Consider the following 23,772-nt stretch of genomic DNA (forward strand, 5'->3'; position numbering starts at 1 on the left):
AGTTCTTCGGAAATAGAGCGGGATATAAATATATTGAATAAAATAAAATAAAAAATGCATAATATTAATCATTCAAATCCATTGTGATGGTAAGACTCTGGCAAGTTTTCGATGGCCCTGAACTAATTCTGTCCTTGCTAATTATTTCCAAGCGCCGCTTTTTTTCCAAGCTCACAAACAGAACCAGCATGTCTCTACATTACACATTTTAATAAAAAATATACACATTTGATAACGCCACAGAAAACCAGTGTGGTAGAGCATCTCTGTATGAATGCCTGGGCCTTTCGAAGCTGGGGCCCAATCTGTAGAAAGAGTCCTGAATCATGAAGCGGCAAGAGAAGTAACTCTGACCTAAAACACCGCTGCAATCATCTCTCAACAGTTGTGCGCTTTATTTCTTCTGTTTAGGAGGCGGTCTGTAAAGGAAAAGGAGAGAGTTTGTTCACAGATTAACAACAGGGCTGCGCTAGATTGTGCTTTGGCACTCTGCAAATGCATAATTTTCTAAGCTATACAATTCGGTATCCTCAAGATCAAATTCTCACATTTAAGAGTTCATTTTATAAACACTGAGTGGTACTTAAGCGCAAGGGGGATGTTAACCAGCATCACTCTCCTTGCAAGAGCTTAAACCAGGCATTAGCCATTTCTTCCCAGACATGTGCAGCACACATACCAAGATATTATTCCCAGCCAGCCACTTGCAGTAATGTGAAGTATAAGGGAAACGACACAGCATGGCTTCAATAACAGGGACCAATGTCATAATATCGGAAGAACCAATTCCCACAAAATACTCATTGGAGCCTACCCAATTAAGCAATGGTTATGAAGCCTCGTTTGAAAAATATGGGTAGTTGAAAGCTGTTGCAAGGGAATGGTTGAAGAGTTACATCCCCCAACGACAGTCCAAAAAGGATAAATGAATGTGTATTTGCATCACCTTTTGAAAGTCACTTTTAGAGGCAGAAGAATACTCTGAAAGGATCCCTTACACCCAGCTACAAAAGAAAATCTATAGAAGATTCAGCAATTATACCTCTATACGCCACTGTCAACTCTCAAATAAATTTCATTAGTTTAGCACAGGAATGGGATACCTGTGACCTTCTAGATACTGATGGACTACAACTCCCTTCATTCCTGGTCATTAGCCATGGTGGCTGTAGCTGATGGGGGTTGGAGTCCAACAACCTCTGGAGGCTACAGGTTCCCTAGTCTTGCAATACATGTGTCCATGTGGGTGTTTACTATTGGGGATGATGGCACAGGGCAGGATTTCCATTGGCTAGGCCAGGGGCAGCCAACTTGTAGCCCTCCACATGTTGGACTACAACTCCCACCAGCCTCAACAAGTATAGCCGAAGGTCAAGAGATGATGAGAGCTATAGTTCAGCAGCATCCGAACAGCTGCACTAGAACTGCGGTGCCTGTCCTTCAGGGCTCAAACCAGGTGAAGGATATTCCTGAGTTCCAGCAATTCTACTATCTGAAAGCTAGTGTTATTTATTTTTATATTAAATCTGAAATCATATCACAGATTCTTTTTGAATCGCCTGTTTGGTCTTCATGCTTTAAAATCTGTCTAGAAAGAGTTCAATCCTAATTTTGATTTGTATTTGCTATGCATTGATGCGTTGTCGGTGCTACTCTTAATTGGGAAGCTGGTCTAAATGCTTTGAGCTGCCTAGCTTGGACATATTCCATTCACTTTTACTTTGTTGCTGTCTTTTGCTTACTCTCAATTTTTGTATTCCAGGTGATGATGGGCTCTATACGGGCAGTATCCAATGCTAGTGCAAAGATGTACACTGTCTGTGCAAAGGTTTACGCTGGCTTATTGGTACTCCCCCTTCCTCAACCCGGTACACCCTCCCCAAATTTGCTCTGGAAGGTTGGGGGATACGGGGTGCACAAGGTAAAGAAGTTCCACGGTGCAAACACTTGCGCTAACATTTTACTTAGTGCTACATAGGATACAGAAACCTAAGTCTGCCTGAATGAAGGAACTGCTGAAAAAAAGTTATGTCAGTTGGGCTTTCACCTTCTTTCTTGTTAGCTATAACAGTAGTTCTCAAACTCCCCTCCCTGCTCGGACTTGAAAATTGCTGAGGGTCTCGGCAGACCACGTAATGATTTTTCTGCCTGTCGTAGCAATTGTAATGCTCTGTACTAGATGCTGCATTATTTTTAATTGTATTTTTATTGCTTTTTCTATTTCCTATCTTGTATTTTATAGTATTACGTATTTTAATTCCAGAGTATACAATAAAATACAACCTGAGAAATAAAAGCAGCAACAATACAATTAAAAATCAATACGAACATTTAATGGGCTGCACTGCTGTTTAGAGCTGCTCCTCCTACTGTTCTTCATAGACACACTGTGGACTACCTGAATGAAGCTCACAGGCCGCTAGGAGACCACAGACCATGGTTTGGGTACCCCTGATCTATTAACTATGAGCAAACCAAACAGACCTCCAAGAGCTGTACAGCATGGCCTAGGGGCCTTGTTCCCTCCTCCCCCTGATGCTGGGTTTGCCAGGTTCCAGTTCTAAGGTTGAGATGCCTTATTTTAATTGCCTTTTTAAATATAGGAAAGCTTTTTCTTAGGCACAGTTTAATGCTTTAGCCTCAAAACATTTGGAGGGTAGATATAACAAAATACCTGTAAACAGATACTGCCCTTGTAACAATGAAAAGGTGGCATCAGTATCACACAAATGGAGTTTTTACTAGAGGAGGGGTAGATAAATTTATATCCCATTACACAGCCGTTCAGAGTCTCTGCTGAAGATTTTATAGGAGTAGCTCTAATTTTTTTAATGGCTAAGCAAGTTGCAAAACTTCTACACCTTGCAATTTCCCTTAGACAATCTACGACTGCTTTTTGATTTTTTCTCCTCTTGTAATGATCTTATCTATTTTACATTCTGTAACTTTTATCTGTGTTCAGTGAGCCATAAATAAATTATATTTGGGTTTGTATTTTTATTCTGCTTTCTGACAGGTTTATCCTCCAAAACAATTCATTCAATAAAAATAAGATACACCCTTCCCTTCAAGCATATAGGTTTTTTTAAAAAAGAGAAGCCACCCAACACACATAAGGGAAGGGGAGCTGGAGGGATAAGTAGAGGAGAGGGATCAGAGTGCCACCGCCAGAACAATGCGGTGAGTAGCAAACAGGCATGTCTATATCAAACAGGGGCCTGGCTGGTCTCCTCGTGCAATTGACCTAGCAGCCCTTATTCCTCTAGCTGGTGACAGACACCAGAGTGTGTTTTCCCTCACTTCTACAGTTGGAGACATACGTTCCCTCTTGCAGAGAGAGGGGAAACAAGCTCCCTGCAGTGGCTGATTCTCTGGCTAGTGACTGGGGCCAGGTTGGTTGCCCCCTTGCTGTGATGTTCTTCCCAGGAGGCAGGGGTGTATATGTGTGAGCGCACAGCCTCCCACTGGGTCCCCCAAGGGCCAAATATAGTGAACCAGAAGTGCCCCAACCTTAGTTCAGATTGTGAGTATACCAAATTAATATTATTTAGATTTATATCCCGCACCTTCCTCACCAAGGCAGCAAATGGCCTTCAGCCAGGGCATGCTCTCTTAGCCTCACCTATTAGGGAGGGACCACAGCTCAGTGGCAGAACCCATGCAATGCCTGCAAAAGGTCCCAGGACCCCTGACATCTCCATTTAAAAGAGCTCAGGTTGCAAGTGAAAGAAAAGAGCGCAGCACAAGACCCTGGAGAGCTACTGCCAGCCAGAGCAGACAGTGGTGAGTTAGAGGGACAAATGGTCTCACCTGATAAAACGTAGATTCTCAGGTTCCTACAGAATATATGTTCCTATTTAATATAGATACTGGCACACCTAACAGGTTTGAAAGGATTTTGGAGACAATGGGCAATTTTCAATGCATTTGTTCTGTCTGCTCAAGGATGTTTGGCTGCGCAATGGAACTTCCCCTCTCCTCACATCCCCTAAATCTGTTCTGGGTTTTCTCTCAAATTTCCAGAGCAGATTTGGGGAGGGTGCGGCACCCTTGCAGGTAGAAGACAGGAAGTCCTGTTGTGCAAACAGAATCCTTCACCAATGGATGTTGAAGGACATTGAGCACACAGGGAAAAACCAAGTATAAAGCAAGAAGGATGCATATTTTTGCCTTCATTTGCAGCTTATTTAGATCACACAATTGCTATTTCTTGATCAAAATTTGGAAGCAGCATACACATAACTCCGTTGATGAGTCCTTTTCAAGCCCCTAATAAGCTTACTCTTCCTACTACTTGGGTGGAGGAACAATAGTGCTCATCTTTAGGTCTCAATACTACCTGCCCCCTTATGTCTCCACGGACACACAGAGTGCATGCAGACATAAGCATCCCCACATTTCACCATACCGGTAAATGCCTACTACGACGGCATGGTCCCGCTCATAGGGCTCCAACGTCAATTGTTCCTGGGGTTTCATATTTTCCTGCTGCATTTTCTTCACCTCTGATGCAAAGACGGCCTCAGGCACTGCTGTCGAGTCAACGCAGTTGGCCTAGGAGAAGAGGGTCAAATCTGTCAGCCATTCCAACACCAAACTGATAAGATCCTACCCAGACCCTTAGATCTTCATCGGAGACCCTCCTCTGGGTTCCTCCTCCGAGGGAGATGACAACAGAGAGGGCCTTTTCAGTTGTGGCTCTCCATTTGTGGAATGCACCCCACAGTGAGGTCTACCTGGCACCCTTGCTGACATATTTTCAGCACTTTCCCCCCCAGGCCTTTGATAGACTGAATTGATTTTGTTTTACTGTCAGTGTAGTGCCAAAACTTTCTGTGGCTGTTTTATTTTCCTTGTGTTATATGTATACTAATGAATTGTAGGTTTAATATGATTCTTCTTCTTCTTCTATGGCCTGTTTATGTTTTCAAATGTAAGTCACTTGGAGAACTTTTGGGTAACTAACAAGTCTAATAATGCTACTAATAATGCTTATGTAGGTGGGACAGCTCATCAGTTCCTTCCGTTACAAGAGGACACTAGCAGCCAGAGCACAGCCCTGTTCAGAACAGGCACCCTGCCTAATTCTCAGACCCAGGAACTCCCACCCACAAGGCCTCCATATTGTCAGGATTTCAGCTTGCCAGCCCTCATCCAGCCTACCCCTTCATCCCAGCACAGATCCAGGACCCGAGTCATGTGTGACACTGCAAATGTTACAGAGAACTAGAGTTGGGCATTCTTTGCATATAGGAGGCACCTCGCTCCAAATCCCCTAACACCACTCCCAGCAACCTTAGTAGCATTGGGGACAAGATGGAAGCCCTTGCCACCCAACAGCATAAGTGCCAGGAGACTGAAATACAGTTTTCCAATGCTGCTTTCTAGAATTGGCCCCATAGGTAGAAATGCAACTACTTTAGTACGGTGCCTCCTGTTCCCAACCCATACAGCGGACACTACAGCTAATGTTATAAAAAGCCACAGACCAAAAAGCAATAGGGTTGTATTCTCCAGTCTCTCAATCTGTCAGGTTGACCAAGGCCAATTTAGTCTCAAAACCAGGCCTGAATCCAGAGTGGAATGGGTCCAGAGAATCCATTTCCTCCAAGAGCACTTGCACTTCAACAGCCACAACCCTCTTTCCCCTCCAAAAAAGATATTTGTGATCCAGCAGGAGCTCTAACACACCTCTGGGCCCAGAGAGGGCATTTTAAGAGAGAATTGTACAATTCTGCTGCTTCTTTTAAGGCAGTAGGCGTCACCCCCTCATGTAAAGATGCACTGACTATGCTCTCAACCCACCCAGTCACTTGTCCTCAACTTGCTTGATTCAGCCTTGATGGACAAGGGTCAAGAGGCAGTATGTCTCTAAATATCAGTTGCTGGGAATCACCAAGGTTGCAATCCTATACGTGTCTACTCAGCTCTTTCGGGTTCATTGGGATTTACTCCCAGGTAAGCATGCATTGGACTGCAGTCCAAGCGGGAGAAGTGCTGTTGCATTTAAGCTCTGCTTGCAGACTTCCCACCGGCATCTGGCTGGCCGCTGTGAGAACAGAATGCTGGATTAGATGGGCCTTTAGCCTGATGCAGCAGGCCCTTCTAATGTTCTTAAGAGGGCATTTAATGGCCAAACAGCCAGAAGCACTTTGTCCACATCCCTGGACCTCAAACGCTAAAATTGATTCCATAACACCCCAGTGGAGTTCTTTCAACCATTGTGTCCAAGTCTGTATGGTAGCAAGTAACTTTCTCTTTCAAATGCCTTGCAAACTTGTCACAGCAGACATCCAAGGGTTCCAACCTCCCACTAATTGGGGTAAATGTTAATAAATCCCACACCCCTTCAATCAATGCTGCTGGATGGCTACTCAAGGATGCAATGGAGACAGAAAACTATGATTTCTTTGCCACCCTCACTGCCATGCAGCAGGCACAATCAAGCGCTTCAATACTCTGTCACTTTCATGACGAGGCTTATGCCATATGCAGACAGCCCTAGTCTGTCTCATTTCATTGTCCAAAGCTCCCCAAACAACCACAGAGCAAAATGGGTTTCACCACTCCATAGCAAGGCAAGGAGCTCCATAGGATAGCCAGCTCTGTCTACCCATTGGAAAATCTCCCATAGCATTTAGAAATCCCTCAGATTCCTTCAGGCTGCAGACAGATCATACTAGTGGGCCCCCTGCTGCTGCAGGGAATCTGCCAGTGCAAGTCCAAAAACCACCAGAAAATGGTCTGACCGTGACAGCAGGGTCACTATGAAACCATCACCCTCCAATTCTGGTAGCCACCTCCCACCCGTACCCTGTGCCAAAGGCAAAATCAAAGGTACACCTTGATTTATGTATTGGATCACTGACATACTGAGACAGTCCCATGGTTGTCACAGTGACCATGAAGTCCTGGGCCAGCTGACTTCAGGAAAACTCAGCTTGAATGTTTATCCCCCAAGACAACCATCTTGGGATTCACTAACACAACCCCAGAGACTACCTCCAGCAGCCCAGATAGGGAAACCACCGGGCAATGGGGTGGGTGGTACATCAACAACATCCTTATACTGTCTATGACTCAGCACCAGGTGCAGACTTGTGAACCCCACCCCAGAGTGGGTGGTCTCTTAGTAAGGGAAATGGAATTATGATGGACTACAGCGAACCACCTACCCCCCCTGCCAACACTGATGCTGAATAGAACACCCTTTCACCTCAAGTTCCTACAGCTATAAGACAGAACAGTCCAACTGAGAATTACCTTGATAGAGATGACAAAATGGCCACCATTCTTCAAGAAATTGTGTGCATTTAAAGCCACAATACGTGACTGGTCAGGTTGAGCCACATCTGCAAAGATCACATCCACCATGCCTGCAAAGCAAAGGGGCACATTGGACAATGGGACCTGAAAGTTGAACTGTAAATCTTCTCACTTACCTGGCTTAATATTAAGATGATATTATTTATTTAATTTATAAACGTATTTGTATACTGCTATTTCATTTCAAAAAACATCAAAGTGGTTTACAATAAAAAGCATACAATATAAACGATTAACAAATACAGTAAAAACAAAGGTCAGCTACTGCAAAAAAAACCCCACAAACTCCCCAACTGCCTGCATAAGCCTGGGGAAACAGAACAGTTTTCAGCAGGCATTTAAAGGTTAAAGTAGAAGGCGTCTGCTGAATATAACAACACAGCAGAGCTTAGCACAGGAGTGGGGAACCTTTGGCCGTCTTGATATAGCTGGACTACAACTCCCATCAACCCTGGCCACGCTTATTGGGGGGGGTGATGGGAGTTGTTGTGCAGCAACATCTGGAGGGCCAAAAGTTCCCCACTCCAGGCCAGCATGGCAGGGAATCTCTGCCCATCAGGTCTAACTGGGCCTGCCAGGCCTCGGAGGGTTGGTTCACCAGGCTGCTTCAGGTAAACCACACCCACCTCTCCTAGGCCTGAAGTCAGATATAACTTTGTGTGTAGGAAAGTTCAAGCTGCAGCTAAAAGTATTGGGAGCACACCTGCAAAGGAAGAATCAGAAGCCCACATAGGCACTCCCAGTTCTTTTCTTTGAAGTTGAGTCGCCTGATGTTATGGTGATGTCAAGTGATTGACAGGGCACCAGTCCCTTTCAAAGCAGCCTGCTGGTGGTGGTGGAACTCAGAATCCAACCTGCTAGCCAGATCCCATCACCCTGCCCTTCACATACTGTAAAGATTTGTCACTGTTCCTGCCCTTTTCAGATCAAGCAACAGCTGTGAGGCAGCAGCAGTGTTCATTTAGCCTTGTTTATCCACGTTAGTTTGGGTCAACAGGTCAAACTTTTTTCTTTCTACCAAAATCAAACTGAGAAAATCTGGACTGATAGAAGCCTGCTTGTCATTTCTAAAACAATGATCTAAAGGTGAAGAACACCCCAGACATCTTTTATTTGGTACGATTCCCCAGTGTCAGTTAGTAGCAGCTTGCTGATTCATAAACATAAATGGGTGATTTTCAGTGGTACGGCATATGCCAGGTGAAGTAAACCTTTGGCCCTTCAGGAGTTGCTGAACTACAACTCCCCTTATCCCTGACCATTGGCCAGGTTTGCTGGGGCTGATGGGAGTTGTGGTTCATCAACATCTGAAGGGCCACACCTGACACATGCCTTGCCTGCAGAGGTTCCCACGTTCAGTCCCCAGCAACTCCGGGTAAGACTGGGGAAAGCGCTTGCCTGAAACCCTGGAGAACCACTGCTGCTCAGCAGAGCATATTTAGTTAGAGCAGCCTTTCCCAACCAGTGTGCCTCCAGATGTTGTTGGACCACAATTCCCATCTTTCCTGACCATTGGCAATGCTGGCTGAGGCTGATGGGAGTTGTGGTCCAACAACATCTGGAGGCACACTGGTTGGGAAAGGCTGAGCTAGAGGAACTTGGCAAAATGCAACTTTAAACGTTCCAAAGGCTCTTGCAATCCACAGGCAGGCCCTTCTGCCCAAGGGGTGGGGGAACAGAAGGCAGACAGGAGAAGGGCACTCCTCGAAGAGATACCCAATTCAACTATCGTGCATGAGAGGCTGGATTATTTGTGCAGGTACGAAAGCTTCACATGCAACTTACCAATCAACATGCGATATTTGTGCGGGTGTCGTGCATCTTCTATTACGGGGATAATGTTGGTCCGCTTTTTTGCCACATTGATGAGGTCACGGCCTGAGCGATGGGAGAACTCCACAGCGTACACAAGGCCCTCCTATTGGACAAGAAACAGGAAGTCAGCACCTCATTCACCTGGGCATGCCCACAACAGGAGGAAGCCTATCACCTGCAGTACCATTAATGTAGCCCTGAATGCTCTTTGATAAAATAGCTAGAAATTAGTTCTAAGACCAGCACCCAACAATTCCACTTGCCCCTTTCCGCATCCTCAACAATTCTCTGCCCTTTGGGAAAAGGTAGCTGAGTCCCAGCAGTAAGAAGAGCTCTGCTGGATCTGATCAAAGATCCATCCAGTCTAGCACCCTGTTCTCACAGTGGCTGATGAGATGCTCATGGGATGCCCACAACAACACCCACCCCATGCATGCTCCCCGGCAACTGACATTCAGAGCCAGAACCACCTCCAGTCCTAGAGCCATCATGACTATGAGCCATGAACAACCTTATCTTCCACGAATTTGTCTAAATCCCTTTTAAGCCACCTAAGCTGGCGGCCCATCACTACATATTGTGCCAGTGAATTCCACAGTTTAACTTTGACTGGTGAGAAGAAGTTCTTCCTTTTGTCTCTCCTGAATCTTCCCACACTCAGTTCCTCCCATTTTACTGACCTTCATTAAAAATATTTAAAAACATTCCTGATTACCCAGGCAGTAGATGGCTGACAGACATTGGCCATGGCAACTATGAAATTAATGCCTGTCAGAGCATGCAATTGCTTTCAAATACTTTTAGATGTTCTAAATATTGTTGTTATATGCCTTCAAATCAATTACGATTTATGGTGATACTATGAATCTTTTTTGGATATATTCATAAGGTTTTCATGGTAAGAGGTATTCAGAGGTGGTTTACCATTGCCTTCCTCTACATCTACGGCACCCAGTATTCCCAGGTGGTCTCCCACCCAAGAGCTAACCAGGCCTGACTCTGCTTAGCTTCCGAGATCAGACGAGATCGGGTGTGTTCAGGGTAGTATGGTGGTAGGTGTTCTTAATATTAGATAGTTTTAAATTGTTTAAACGTTTTAAATATATTATTTTATTTTGAATCGTACTGTTTTAACACTGATACTTGCCACCATGGGTTCCACTGGGAGGATGGGCAGGACACAAATTTAGTAACTAAATATGATGATCACAGGGTCTAGTAATTAGGTCACATCCACACCACACATTTAAAGCGTTCTTATACGATTTTGAACAGTCAGAAAGAATCCTGCGAACTGCAGCTTAAGGGTGCTGGGAATTATATCTCTGTGAGGTCAGCACCCTTAAACTACAGTTTCCAGGATTCTCCATGGTATGGATGTGGCATTACAGAGAAAAATCTTTCTCCCTCTTATAATCATCTTTCCCACACTGTGCATTAATTTTATACACCTCTATCGTGTCCCCCTTTACTCATATTTTCAACCAAAAACTAAAAAGACCAAAATGTAACATCTCCTTATAACAGAGTTATTTCCCTTGTTCCTTTTGGTTACCCTTTCCTGCACTTTTTTTTAATTAAACAATATTCTTTTTGAGGTGCGGAGACCAGAAATGAACACAGTATTCCAAGGTCACCCAGTGAGCTTCATGGCCGAATGGGGATTTTAACCCTGGTCTTCCAGGTCCCAGTCCAATACTGTAACCACTACACCACACTGGCTCTTCAGTTATGAATGCCCCTGGTCTGAAACCCTGGACAGCCACTCCCAGTCAGTGTAAACCAGGGTGGGGAACCTCAGGCCCAGGGGCCAAATGAGGCCCTTGGAATTCTCTCCAGGCCACAACCCTCACTGGCCCTGCTTCACACCCCAAGTGTTTTTACTTGGCTGGAATATAGCATTGAACTGTTATAATGCCACTTGCTTATCTGGTTGAAGAATAGAGAGAGGTTCGTGTAGAAACTAGCCTACTGCACAAAGGTGATCTTTACATTTGTTGCTCTGCCCATCTTTTCCTCTAGCCCTGCCCATCGCTGGAATGTGGCCTTTGGAAGGTTGCTCACAAGGGAACTTGGCCCTTGGGCTGAAAAGGTTCCCCCACACCTGGTGCAGCCAATACTAAGCTAGATGGAATAAAGGTCTGACTTGGTATAAGGCAGCTTCCTATGATGATTCCTGCCCCTCCACTCCCCCCTTGCTCCAAGTTCGCAGCTGGGGATTGTCTCTTGACCTCATACAAAGACACAGCTTGGGTCAGGGAAAGGAAAGGAGCAGAGCCATGGAACCTGCAAGCTTTGACTTGGCAAACAAGGCCTGCCAAAATATGTGACACCCTGCTAAATGGAGGTGGCGGGGAAGATAAGGGAAAAACAGATTCATTCATTTGCTTGACTGAATCACTGGGAACAACTCCCTCAAGCCACTTTCTGCAGCGTCCCAGATTCTCTCACTGCAATTCACTGGCCTGGATTGCACAGCTTTATCTGTGAGACGGGTACACAGACAGGAGCACCTGGCAGCAGTTTAAGGTACAGTCACAGTTTCAGGTACCCCATGCAGTTCCTTACCGGTCCGACTATGTCAGAGACATGAGATACTGTTGTCCCCGATGCTGCTCCTAAGTACAACACTTTGGCACCGGGCTTGATGTGGATCTGATCAATGCCTCCAAGGATGGCAGCAGCCAGCTTGGAGCGAAAGGGGTTCCAGGCACGGTATTCCACCTTTAGTTCGCCATCCTTGGAGAGGGAAAGATCTGGATTGAGAAGGGCTTTCCAACCCAGGGGTTGTAGGCCAAGAGGTCTACATTCCTTGGCATGCACTTCCCCTTCCTGCATTTTCAGGCAATTCTCTCTTCCCACTCCACTACCTCACTCTCCCCCAAAGCATCACACATTGCCTACCTCCACAGAAATCCGCTTCTCTCCATACACAGACTCGCCAGGTACCATGTTCCGCGTGACTAGGGCATCTTCCTTCCCCCTGCAGATGAAAACACCTGAAGAGACAAAACAGATTAGAACATGATCTATTCATATAGAAGAGATGCTTCCCATGAGCAAGGATTTAAGTATTCCGGTTTTGATCTACAGGTAACACAGATCCCATTCCTATCATTTCCTCACGAGCACAGTCTAGATAGCTGCTACTGCAGGACTGCCCAACATGGTGGCCTCCACATCCAGGTGTGGCACCTGCAACTCCCATCAGCTCCAGCCAGCATGGGAAATGGTAAGGGACGATGGGAGCTGCAGCCAAACAATATCCAAAGGGCACAACATTGGCTACCTCTGATCTAGTATGTGGCTAGAGCAGAGCTTGGAAAAGTTACTTTTTTGAACTACAAATCCCATCAGCCCCAGCCAGCATGGCCACTGGATTGGGCTGATGGGAGTTGTAGTTCAAAAAAAGTAACTTGTCCAAGCTCTGGGCTAGAGGGGGAAGTATAGCTGTCACTTCTCCATCCCCAACTACTCAGAGGCAAAGGACCCCAAAATATATCATTACTGTACAAATGGAAATCTTGTCACTCAGTCTTGAACAGTAATTCTATGCAAGTTTTTTTCACAAGCCCTACTGTGTTCAATGGGACTTACTCCAAGCAGCAGCTGCAATCTCAGACAAGTGTCCATCCCTTAAAAAAGGCATGGAGAGCTCATGTCTATTTTAATACACTTTTAAGCTACTTTGTAGCTTTATCAAGAAGTCAAAAAGAAACATAAAAAAATGAATCGGTTAGAGTAAGTCCAGTAAAGTATTACAGGATGCCAGACTTAAGGTTCCGTGTCAGAAAAAGTGTTTTTCAGAATATTTGTGTTTGTACATCGAGGAAGCATATTCAACAGACACCTGCTTTCTGGCATTCAAGAAAGCCATGGATTCAGGGGATGTCACAAGCGATCTCTTTAGAGCTACAACACTTCCACATAGCAGTAGTTTGCAGTGAGTAGAAGCTCACCAGAGTGCTGAAGAGTCTGTTCCCACAACAGCTTTTCGCTGCAGCTATCAGAAAGGGACAACCCGCCTTCCGAAGATTATTTGGACATAGCAACCTTTACCTTGCACTATATCAGACAAAGAGGAACGCATCTCCCACAATGCTTTTGATACATAGCTGCACCTTCATAAGGTCTATCATTAATGTATTGCTTATATGCCAAAACAGCTTCTAAGCAATGTACAACTATAGAGCAGAAAAAGCATGCTCCCGCATGGAGTTAAATCATGCCCTTATAGGACATGCTGAGGAAGCCTTACCTTCGTGTCTGTGGGGCTCTACTGTAACTTTTTTGCCTCCTTTGAAGCCACCCCGTCCTCCTCGTCCTCCACCTCCTCTGCCGCCACGGAAGCCGCCACCTCGGCTGCCACGGAAGCCGCCGCCACCTCGGCCGCCACGGAAGCCTCCTTCACCACCACCAGGGGACTTAAATCCGCCTCCTGCAGGTGAAAGAGAAGGAATGGGGCATAAACGATTCAGAAGCAACAGATGTCATCATCCCAAAGTCTCAGTGTGCGTCTGTCTAATCCCAAGTATAAAAGTTCACTCCTCCAGTTCCAACAGTTATCCCATACTATATCTCTCCAACAGCACCATTATATCCTTCTAACAATGCTCCAGTACGGTTTCCAGCTAGAGCCCACTAGGTTATCATAGAGCCCATTGGTTACAACAGAACTAGAAGGTGAAGTAACGTCGATTTTCTTTATTTTTTGATTTTCAAAAGCTTTATTGAAAAAACCAGCAAACAAGTGAAAGAAAAAAGTGTATTAAGTTAGTCAGCAAATACAGCAAGAAATACGAGTTGCCATAGTCCAATGCAAGACCGATGTAATTCAGTAAATATTTATTTCCTCTCCTTAAGGCTGTACAGTGCCTTGCAAAAGTACTCAGACCCCTGACCAATGCTCTCATATTACTGAATTACAAATGGCACATGGTCATTTTATTCTGTATGATATTTTATTTTGAAACACTGAAACTCAAAATCAATTATTGTAAGGTGAGGGATTTTGGCGAGTCTTCTTGGCAGATTCGCTCCAGGTCATTCATGCAGGTTGGACATCGTTTGTGGACCATAGTTTTCAAAGAGCGTCACAGATTAAGATCAGGACTTTGACTGGGCCACTGTAGGACATTCACCATTTTGTTCTTGAGCCACTCCAATGTTGCTTTGGCCTTGTGCTTGGGATCATTGTCCTGCCGAAAAGTGAATTTCCTCCTGAGCTTCAGTTTTCTAGCGGACTGAAGCAGGTTCTCTTGCAGTATTTCCCTGTATTTTGCTCAATTCATTCTTCCTTCAATTTTATCAAGATGCCCAGTCCCTGCTGATGAGAAGCATCCCTATAGCATGATGCTGCCACCACCATTCTTCACTGTAGGAATGGTGTGTCTTGAGGCATGGACAGTGTTAGGTGTGCGCCACATATAGGGCTTTGAGTTTTGCCCAAAAAGCCCTACCTTGGTCTCAGGTGACGACAAAACCTTTTCCCACATCACAGCTGGGGCACTCTCATGCTTTCTGACAGACTCCAGACGTGCCTTCAGATGGTACTTTTTGAGTAATGGCTTCTTCCTCGCCACCCTCCTATACAGGCCAGTGTTATGCAGAGCTCTGTGAATTCACTGAGTGAATGGGCAGAAAAATGGCAAATGCAATTCAATATAAACAAGTGTAAAATTATGCATATTGGAGCAAAAAATCTTAATTTCACATATACGCTCATGGGGTCTGAACTGGCGGTGACCGACCAGGAGAGAGACCTCGGGGTTGTAGTGGACAGCACGATGAAAATGTCGACCCAGTGTGCGGCAGCTGTGAAAAAGGCAAATTCCATGCTAGCGATAATTAGGAAAGGTATTGAAAATAAAACAGCCGACATCATAATGCCGTTGTATAAATCTATGGTGCGGCCGCATTTGGAATACTGTGTACAGTTCTCGTCGCCTCATCTCAAAAAGGATATTATAGAGTTGGAAAAGGTTCAGAAGAGGGCAACCAGAATGATCAAGGGGATGGAGCGACTCCCTTACGAGGAAAGGTTGCAGCATTTGGGGCTTTTTAGTTTAGAGAAAAGGCGGGTCAGAGGAGACATGATAGAAGTGTATAAAATTATGCATGGCATTGAGAAAGTGGATAGAGAAAAGTTCTTCTCCCTCTCTCATAATACTAGAACTCATGGACATTCAAAGAAGCTGAATGTTGGAAGATTCAGGACAGACAAAAGGAAGTACTTCTTTACTCAGCGCATAGTTAAACTATGGAATTTGCTCCCACAAGATGCAGTCATGGCCACCAGTTTGGACGGCTTTAAAAGAAGATTAGACAAATTCATGGAGGACAGGGCTACCAATGGCTACTAGCCATGATGGCTGTGCTCTGCCACCCTAGTCAGAGGCAGCATGCTTCTGAAAACCAGTTGCCGGAAGCCTCAGGAGGGGAGAGTGTTCTTGCACTCGGGTTCTGCTTGCGGGCTTTCCCCAGGCACCTGGTTGGCCACTGTGAGAACAGGATGCTGGACTAGATGGGCCACTGGCCTGATCCAGCAGGCTCTTCTTATGTTCTTATGTTCTTGATATGGTTGACTGGTGCAACATAACTCCACTCCCAGCCACTGAACTCTGTAACTCCTTCAAAGTGATTGTTGGCCACTCTGTGGCTTCTCTCACAAGTCTCCTTGTTCAAGGACTTCCGGGAAGTGGTGCTGGCTGGTGGTTGTCTCTGAGGGAGCTCTGCCTCAGAGGAAGCTTTTTTCAGGTTAAAAGCCAGCCAAGAGGAATCTTGGACTGGCTTAAATGTTCTCCAAGGTATAGGAGAACCGATCAGATCTTCCACAAGACTTCGTTGAGCTGTCGGCGGCTGGAATTGATCAGGAAATTCCTGAGATAAGAAGGCAAGCCGATCGGCTGAAGACGGAGTCAGGAATTCCACGCAAGCTGAACTGGAATAAAGCGAAGCGTTTTTTCTTCTCTCAAAAAAAAACGTTCTTAACCAGCGAGCCCACTTCTGCCTAAACCTTATCATTTGGCTTAAATTACTGCAATAAAAGGGATTTGTTTATGAATCAGCAATTGAGAAACCTGGGTGAGTCATACTTTTTCTCTTTTAAATATAATTAAGGAAGAAAGAAAATATAAACAACTTATATACTTTTTTTACGACAAAAAGCTGGCTTGAATTTGGACTTTTAAAGTTTAAAAACGGATGAGAGGTAATTATTATATTTTGGACTATTTTTCTCTTTGGACTATTTCTTGTTGGATGAATCCGCTGCTCGTATATGCTACTAATTGTTTAGTCTTGGCAACCAGAATTGTTTTGCATTCTTGGAAGTAGATAAGGACTGTGTTGTGCTGGCTGGATTTCAATAATAGGCCTGGAATATTAACTCTTCTTTTTGGTGGAGGGAAAAAAAGAAAAGAAATAGACTGCCCTTAGGTTCTGAAACAGTGATTAATATTAGAAATTAAAGGCCTCTTTTTGAAAATGACAACTAAAAAAACAACCAAGGCCCAGGGGCGAAGAGGTTCTATTGATACACAGGAAGAGGATATACCCCCAGAAATGTTTCAAAAAATAATGGAAGGGATTAATGCTATAAAACAGGAAATGAAACAGGAAATGAAAACTGAATTGACAGATATAAAAGACTATATTAAAACACAAGTGGATGAGATTAAAGGGACAATTGGGCAAATAAAGGAAGATGCAAAAAATACTAAAGAAAAGGTACAAACCTTGGAGAATAGAACAGATATACTAAATCTGGAACTAGAAAAAAATTTGGACTATTTGGCACTTAAAGACCTGCATGGCTATTTAGCTGTGACTGAAATGAGAAATAAAGAGCATTGTTTGAGATTCCGTGCAATCCCTGAGGAAACAGGTGAAGACATTAGAGATAAAATTGTTAATGCTTTAGTAAAATTTCTGGACTTGAATGAAGATAGGATGGAATTTGAAATAGACAAAGTTTATAGAATTAACTCCAGATATGCAACAATGAAAAAAATTCCAAGAGATGTGCTTGTTTATTTCGTAAAGAAGACGACCAGAGATATGGTTTTACAGCAACACTTTAAATATACCTTTAAAATTGATGGTAAGGAAATACTGGTGATGAAGGAAATTCCTATTAGACTTTTACGTAAGAGAAAAGAATATGCTTTCCTTACAGAAAAACTTAAGCAATGCAAAATTCAATTTAGGTGGGACGTTCCAGAAGGAGTGATTTTTACATTCAGACAACAGAAATACAGACTGAATACTGTTCAAAAAGCAAGGGACTTCTTGAGAAAAGCTTCAAAAGATATGGAAGAAGATAAACTCAAAGATATGGATATAGTTCCTGGGAAACAAAGTCAACAAGGATATGCAGAGGAGGGGAAGGAAGATGATGGATCAAAAGGAGCATCAGGCAAATTTTAAAATACACGCTTAATGATGGATTACAAATACCTAACTTGGAATATAAATGGAGCCAACACGGCGCAGAAGAGAAAGAAAGTGTTTCATTATTTGAAAAAATTAAAATTGGATATAATTTGTCTACAAGAAACTCATATTCAGAAGAAAGATTCCAAATATTTGATTTGTAAAAATTTGGGTGAAGAATTTATTTCAGCTGGACCAAAAAAAAAAAATGGAGTTGTTCTCTATATTAACCCACAATTGCTTCCTAAATTGGTATTATTGGACGATAGTGGTAGATTTGTGGGGGTTGAAATTACTTTACAAGGTACAAACATTTTGATAGTGGGTATTTATGCCCCCAATGAAGATAAAACAAGGTTTTATACAGGACTTATGGAAAAATTGTCAGAGTTTTCATATGAGCATTGGTGTGTCATGGGTGACTGGAATGGGGTAATCTCACCAAAAATTGATAGGCTTTCTGAAAAAAATATCAAAGAGACACAAGGTAAATTACCGAAGATTTGTTTTGAACTCATGGAACATTTAGAATTGGTGGATACCTGGAGATATATAAATGATAATGCAAAGGAATTTACTTATTTTTCAGAAAGACATAAAACATTTTCGAGGATTGATATGATTTGGATGTCAAAAATTTTAGCGAAGGATATTTTTAAAATGGATATATTACCAAAAACTTTTTCGGACCACAATCCTGTGATATTAACTTTAAAAAAAAAAAATCTTGGATTTAGATGGAGACTAAATGAATCTTTATTACAGAATGATAAAGTAGTACAAGAATGTAAGAAGAAATTAAAGGAGTTCTTTGAATATAATTTATATAAAGGAACAAGTGAAAATATTGTTTGGGATACTAGTAAGGCATTTATGAGGGGATACTTTATTAAATGTAATTCTGAATTAAAAAAAAAGAAACAACAGAAAATGCAATTAATTTTGGAAGAAATAAAACAAAAAGAGGAAGAATTGAAAAAGAATCCAGCTAAAGTTTCTATTGTAAATCAAATTAAAATGTTACAGAAGCAAGTATCAATGTTGACAGTTAGAGAAATTGAAAGGAAATTAAATTTTGCTAAACAAAGGACTTTTGAATTTGCAAATAAACCTGGGAAATGGTTAGCATATAAATTAAGAAAAGAACGTCAAAAAAATATTATTTTAAAGATACAAGAAGGAGATGAGACGCTGACAGATAATGTAAAAATCAAAAAGATTTTTCATCAATATTACTCAACATTGTATAAGTGTCAAGAAATTCCATCTGAAAAAATAGAAGAGTATTTATCTAAACAGAATTTGCCGAAAATTACAGATTTTCAGAGACAAGTTATTAATGGCCCTATTACGTCAAGAGAGATATCTGAAGCTATAAATAAAATTAAATTAGGAAAGGCGCCAGGACCAGATGGGCTATCTGCAATGTATTATAAATGTTTGGAGGAAGAACTCTTGCTACCCTTACAGTCTACAATGAATTCTATTTTGCAAGAGGGAAAGATACCGGATAGTTGGAAAAATGCTAATATAACATTAATACCTAAAGAGGACCAAGATTTAACTAAAACAAAAAATTATCGGCCAATATCTCTACTGAATAATGACTATAAAATTTTTACAATGATTTTGGCTGAAAGATTGAAAATAATATTGCAACAATTTATTCAGGAAGATCAATCAGGGTTTTTACCTAAAAGACAATTACGTGACAACGTCAGGAATGTTTTGAATGTGTTGGAATATTTAGAACAACGAAATGATAAACAAGCAGCTTTGATTTTTTTAGATGCTGAAAAAGCATTTGATAATTTGAATTGGAAATTTATGTTCCAGGTTTTGGAGCAAATGGATTTTGGAGACAACTTTATAAAATGGATCAGATCGATTTATACATCACAGAAGGCCCAGATAATTGTTAATGGAGACTTAACGGATTCATGTGAAATACAAAAGGGTACAAGACAGGGATGTCCATTATCTCCCCTTTTATTTATTCTGGTTTTAGAAGTGCTGCTTAGAGATATAAGGCAAGATAAAAGGATTTCGGGATTAAAAATAAAAAAGAAGAATATAAATTGAGAGCATTTGCTGATGATTTGATAATTGTACTAGAAAACCCTTTGGAAGGAATTCATATATTGATGGACAAATTAAAAGAATTTGGACCGTTAGCAGGATTTAAGATCAACAATCAAAAAACAAAGATGTTGGTGAAAAATTTAACTTTAAGGGAACAGAAAGAGTTAATGGACAAGACAGATTTTACAATAGAAAAAAAGTTGAAATATTTAGGCATCATCATGACAAATAAAAACTCAAAGCTGTTTCATAATAATTACGAAAAATTATGGACAGAGATTAAGAAAGACTTGCTAAGATGGGATAAACTACAACTGTCATTAATGGGTAGAATATCTGTGATAAAAATGAATGTATTACCGAGAATGATGTTTTTGTTTCAAACAATACCTGTAATATCCTCTGATTTACCTTTTAAACAATGGCAAAAAGATATTTCTAAATTTGTATGGCAAGGAAAAAAACCAAGAGTTAAATTTAAATTACTTCAAGACGCTAAAGAAAGAGGAGGACTGGGATTACCAAATTTGAGACTTTATTTTGCTGCCTGCTGTTTAGTCTGGATAAAGGAATGGATCTTATTGAGGAATAAAAGACTATTGGATTTGGAGGGCCACAATCTGAAGTGGGGATGGCATGGATATCTATGGTATGACAAAGTAAAAGTAAACGTAGACTTTAACAATCATTTTATAAGACGTTCTCTGTTGAAAATATGGAATAGATACAAACCAAGGTTTTATTCGAAAATACCATTATGTGTCTCAAGTCAAGAAGCGTTTTATAGAAGAGAAATATCTGGAAAAGAGAAATGGTTAACTTATCAAGAACTATTAGAAAATGTACATGGAGAATATACAATGAAAGAGAGAGAACAATTGATAAAGGAAGGATATAGTTTTCATTGGTTTGCCTATTTACAATTGTTAGAAAGATATAAAATGGACAAGAAAATGTATGGGTTTGAAATAAGTAAATCTGATTTTGAAATAGGTTTGTATACAAATGATGAAAACATAATTGCAAAAATGTATAAACTTTTATTGAAAATGGATATGGAGGAAGAACAAGTAAAAGAGTGCATGGTAAAGTGGGCAAAAAATTTTGGTCATAACATACAAATGGATCAATGGGAAAATATGTGGAAAAAAGGCTTGAAATTTACATTATGTTATAATCTTAAAGAAAATTTTTATAAAATGATGTACCGTTGGTACATGACTCCAGAAAAGCTGTCAAAAATGTATAGTAATGTCTCTAATGTTTGTTGGAAATGTAAACAACAAGAAGGATCTTTTTATCATATGTGGTGGTCATGTAAAAAGGCGAAATTATTCTGGGCACAGATAGGTAGGAAAATGCAAAAAATTTTAAAGATAAATATTCAGTCAAAACCAGAATTTTTTTTACTGGGTTTTATGGATAAACAAATAGAAAAGAAATATGGAAGAATATTATTATATATGATTACGGCAGCAAGATTATTATATGCACAAAAGTGGAAAATGGAATCAATACCAACAATGGAAGAATGGCTACTGAAATTAATGGACTTAGTAGAAATGGATAAATTGACGTGTTTACTTAGAGAAAAATCGACAGATACATTCCTTAAGGATTGGAAGCCTCTCTTAGACTTTTTGTCGAAAGATCAAAATAAAATGATGATACTGGGATTTGATGATTAATTAAGACAGCTTATGGAGAAAAGGGATTCTGTATGTACATATTAAGGGACAGGTTTGATGTATATTATATACTTATAGCTGATCTGTGACAAATCGGAAGTCAACCATTTTATTTTTATTTTTTGTTGTAGTATTGTTATGTTTTTTCTTACTTTGTTTTGTTTGTTTTTTGGAAAAATTTGAATAAAAACTATATAAAAAAAAAAAAACAAGTCTCCTTGTTCAAGCGCTGAGTTTTGAGGGACAGCCTTTTCTTGGCAGTGCCTAACCTATGCATTTGTATTATATCATCTCTCACTTCTGCAGAATGCTTTTTGGTCTTCATTTTCCTTCAGATCCACAGCCTGACCAATAATCCTTCAACAGTGGGGTTTTTATCCTGACAATGTTACAGCAGCTTTAATGGTTCACAGGTGGAGGCTAATGGTAACATAAATGTGTCCTCGATAGGGCAATTTCTTTCATCTGTGTAAACTGGTAGCTTCCACAGCACAGGGACTGAATACTTATGCAAGCAACATGTTTCAATTTTTTACGTTTCTTACAAACATTTCCCAACATAAAACCAATGTCACGTTACAATAACTGATTTTGAGTTTCAGTGTTTCACAATAAAATATCAAACAGAACAAAATTACAATGAACCATTTGTAATTCAGTAATATGAAAACATTGGTCCAGGGGGTCTGAGTACTTTTGCAAAGATCTGTATATCCATTATACATTTAAAGCACACGCCCCTCAAAGAATCCTGGGAACTATACTTTACCCCTCACAAGCCTATAGTTCCCCGCACCCTTAACAAACTGCAGTTTCCAAGATTTTGGGGCCTAGGTAACTTCCATTTTCATTCATAACCTATCCTGACAGCCCAAACAGAACATTAAATTTTGCAGAAACCTCACTGTATCAAAGATTGTATTGCAGTTTTAGGAGTTAATTTATTAATTAATTTCTTGCCTGCCCTTCACCATAAGATCCCAGGGCAGGTTACAGCAACAGAATATAGAATTATACAGGCAAGTAAAACCATTCCATTTATGTACCCATGATTGGTGATGAACATCAGAACATTTTCAGTCATTAATCATCCCCCAAATAATCTATTGACTCTTTTTCTATATTTCCACACATACCTAAATAAAATTAGCAATAACTGAGATGTAAACACCCAGGAGGGTCAGTATCCCAGAACATCCTGTTAGCCCTTCAGCACAAACATCTCTATTCTTTCTCCATCACTAGCCACTGGTGAACAAATGAGTCCCAAAAGAGTGGGGATGGGAAGCGTTTAAGATTTATTATGCATAAACTATCATAGACAAGGGTCCACTTTGTACCTTTGACAAAGAGGACTTTGAATTATCCTTCTACCACAATACATCTGTTAGTCTTTCAGTTGCCACAAGACCCCGTATGGGTCAGTATTAATTCACTGTAATGTACCAATATGGCTACCTCTGGAAGTAGTCCAAAGCTGAAATACATGCCATGATCCTAAGCAGGATTTCACATTTTTTTACACCATGGAGAACATGTCATAGCCTTTTAGTAGGCTTGACAAACCTCAGCTTTCCTCCCAATCCTGGAGCTATTCCACCCTCTCTCTACCTCCAAGTTTGGAAGGAACACTGTAGGCTGCTTGGCCGTTGTGTTTCAAAGATGCCCTGCCCCAAACTGGCAATCCCTCACTCCCATCACTCTGCAAGGGAAGCAGGTAGCTTGTTTGGCTGTTATTTAGCCAAGGCACCTGGACCACACTGTGGCCAAATCATCAAGAGGAGCGACAGGCACTCACAGCTTAGGCTAAATTACCTTGATTCCCCCCTCCCCGCATTCACCAATACAGATCTGAGTACCCTAACTGTAGGGTAGCAACACACATTTACAGCTAATATATAAATGGGGGAAGAAAGACATAACTTACCCCGACCTCCTCGGAAACCTCCTCGTCCTCCACGATCCCCAAATCCACCTCGTCCTCCACGATCCCCAAATCCACCACGTCCTCCACGATCCCCAAATCCACCACGTCCTCCACGGGGGCTAAATCCTGGAGAGATTAAATCAAATAAACCAGATGAAATCTCACTCTTCTCTCCCTTCGGCCCTCCCTCAATTGTAACCTAATGGCAGCCATTCCATCAGGCTATAGAGCAAAGGGAGGACAGACAAGCAACAGCTCTTCCATCACTCCTAATGAGAAACCAGCGGCCTTTAGCCTCCCTCAACTCTCACTTAGCAGCAGCCATCAGGTTATCTGAATTGTTCCCATCCCAGCTGGTCTATATAAGAACTGGAACTTTTAAGCCTGAGTTTGCTTCTACCCTCCCCTTTCCTTGTTGTGTTGCCTCTTTTAGATCGAAAGGCTAAGTGCATGAACTGCCACCGTACCAATCTAACAAACCGCTCCGGGAGCCTTTTCAGC

At 41.7% G+C, this 23,772-nt stretch overlaps 1 protein-coding gene and 1 pseudogene across 1 annotated transcript in view; both read right to left on the reverse strand.

The window, feature by feature from the left end:
• Positions 1 to 191: 191 nt before the first annotated feature.
• FBL (fibrillarin) overlaps positions 192 to 23,772 on the reverse strand; it is a 23,902-nt gene continuing 321 nt past the window's right edge. Inside the window, exons 2-9 of the mRNA XM_061597075.1 lie at positions 23,272 to 23,397; positions 13,400 to 13,579; positions 12,046 to 12,140; positions 11,710 to 11,880; positions 9,112 to 9,244; positions 7,264 to 7,376; positions 4,409 to 4,554; positions 192 to 419 (exon numbers count right to left, since the gene is read on the reverse strand). Of these exons, the coding sequence (XP_061453059.1) occupies positions 395 to 419; positions 4,409 to 4,554; positions 7,264 to 7,376; positions 9,112 to 9,244; positions 11,710 to 11,880; positions 12,046 to 12,140; positions 13,400 to 13,579; positions 23,272 to 23,397 (989 nt within the window). The 3' untranslated portion in view covers positions 192 to 394. The remainder of the gene's footprint in view (positions 420 to 4,408; positions 4,555 to 7,263; positions 7,377 to 9,111; positions 9,245 to 11,709; positions 11,881 to 12,045; positions 12,141 to 13,399; positions 13,580 to 23,271; positions 23,398 to 23,772) is intronic.
• Positions 10,081 to 10,199, reverse strand: LOC133371078 (5S ribosomal RNA; annotated as a pseudogene).

This window comes from Rhineura floridana, chromosome 15 (genome assembly GCF_030035675.1).
Source record: "Rhineura floridana isolate rRhiFlo1 chromosome 15, rRhiFlo1.hap2, whole genome shotgun sequence".
NCBI classification, from domain to species: domain Eukaryota; kingdom Metazoa; phylum Chordata; class Lepidosauria; order Squamata; family Rhineuridae; genus Rhineura; species Rhineura floridana.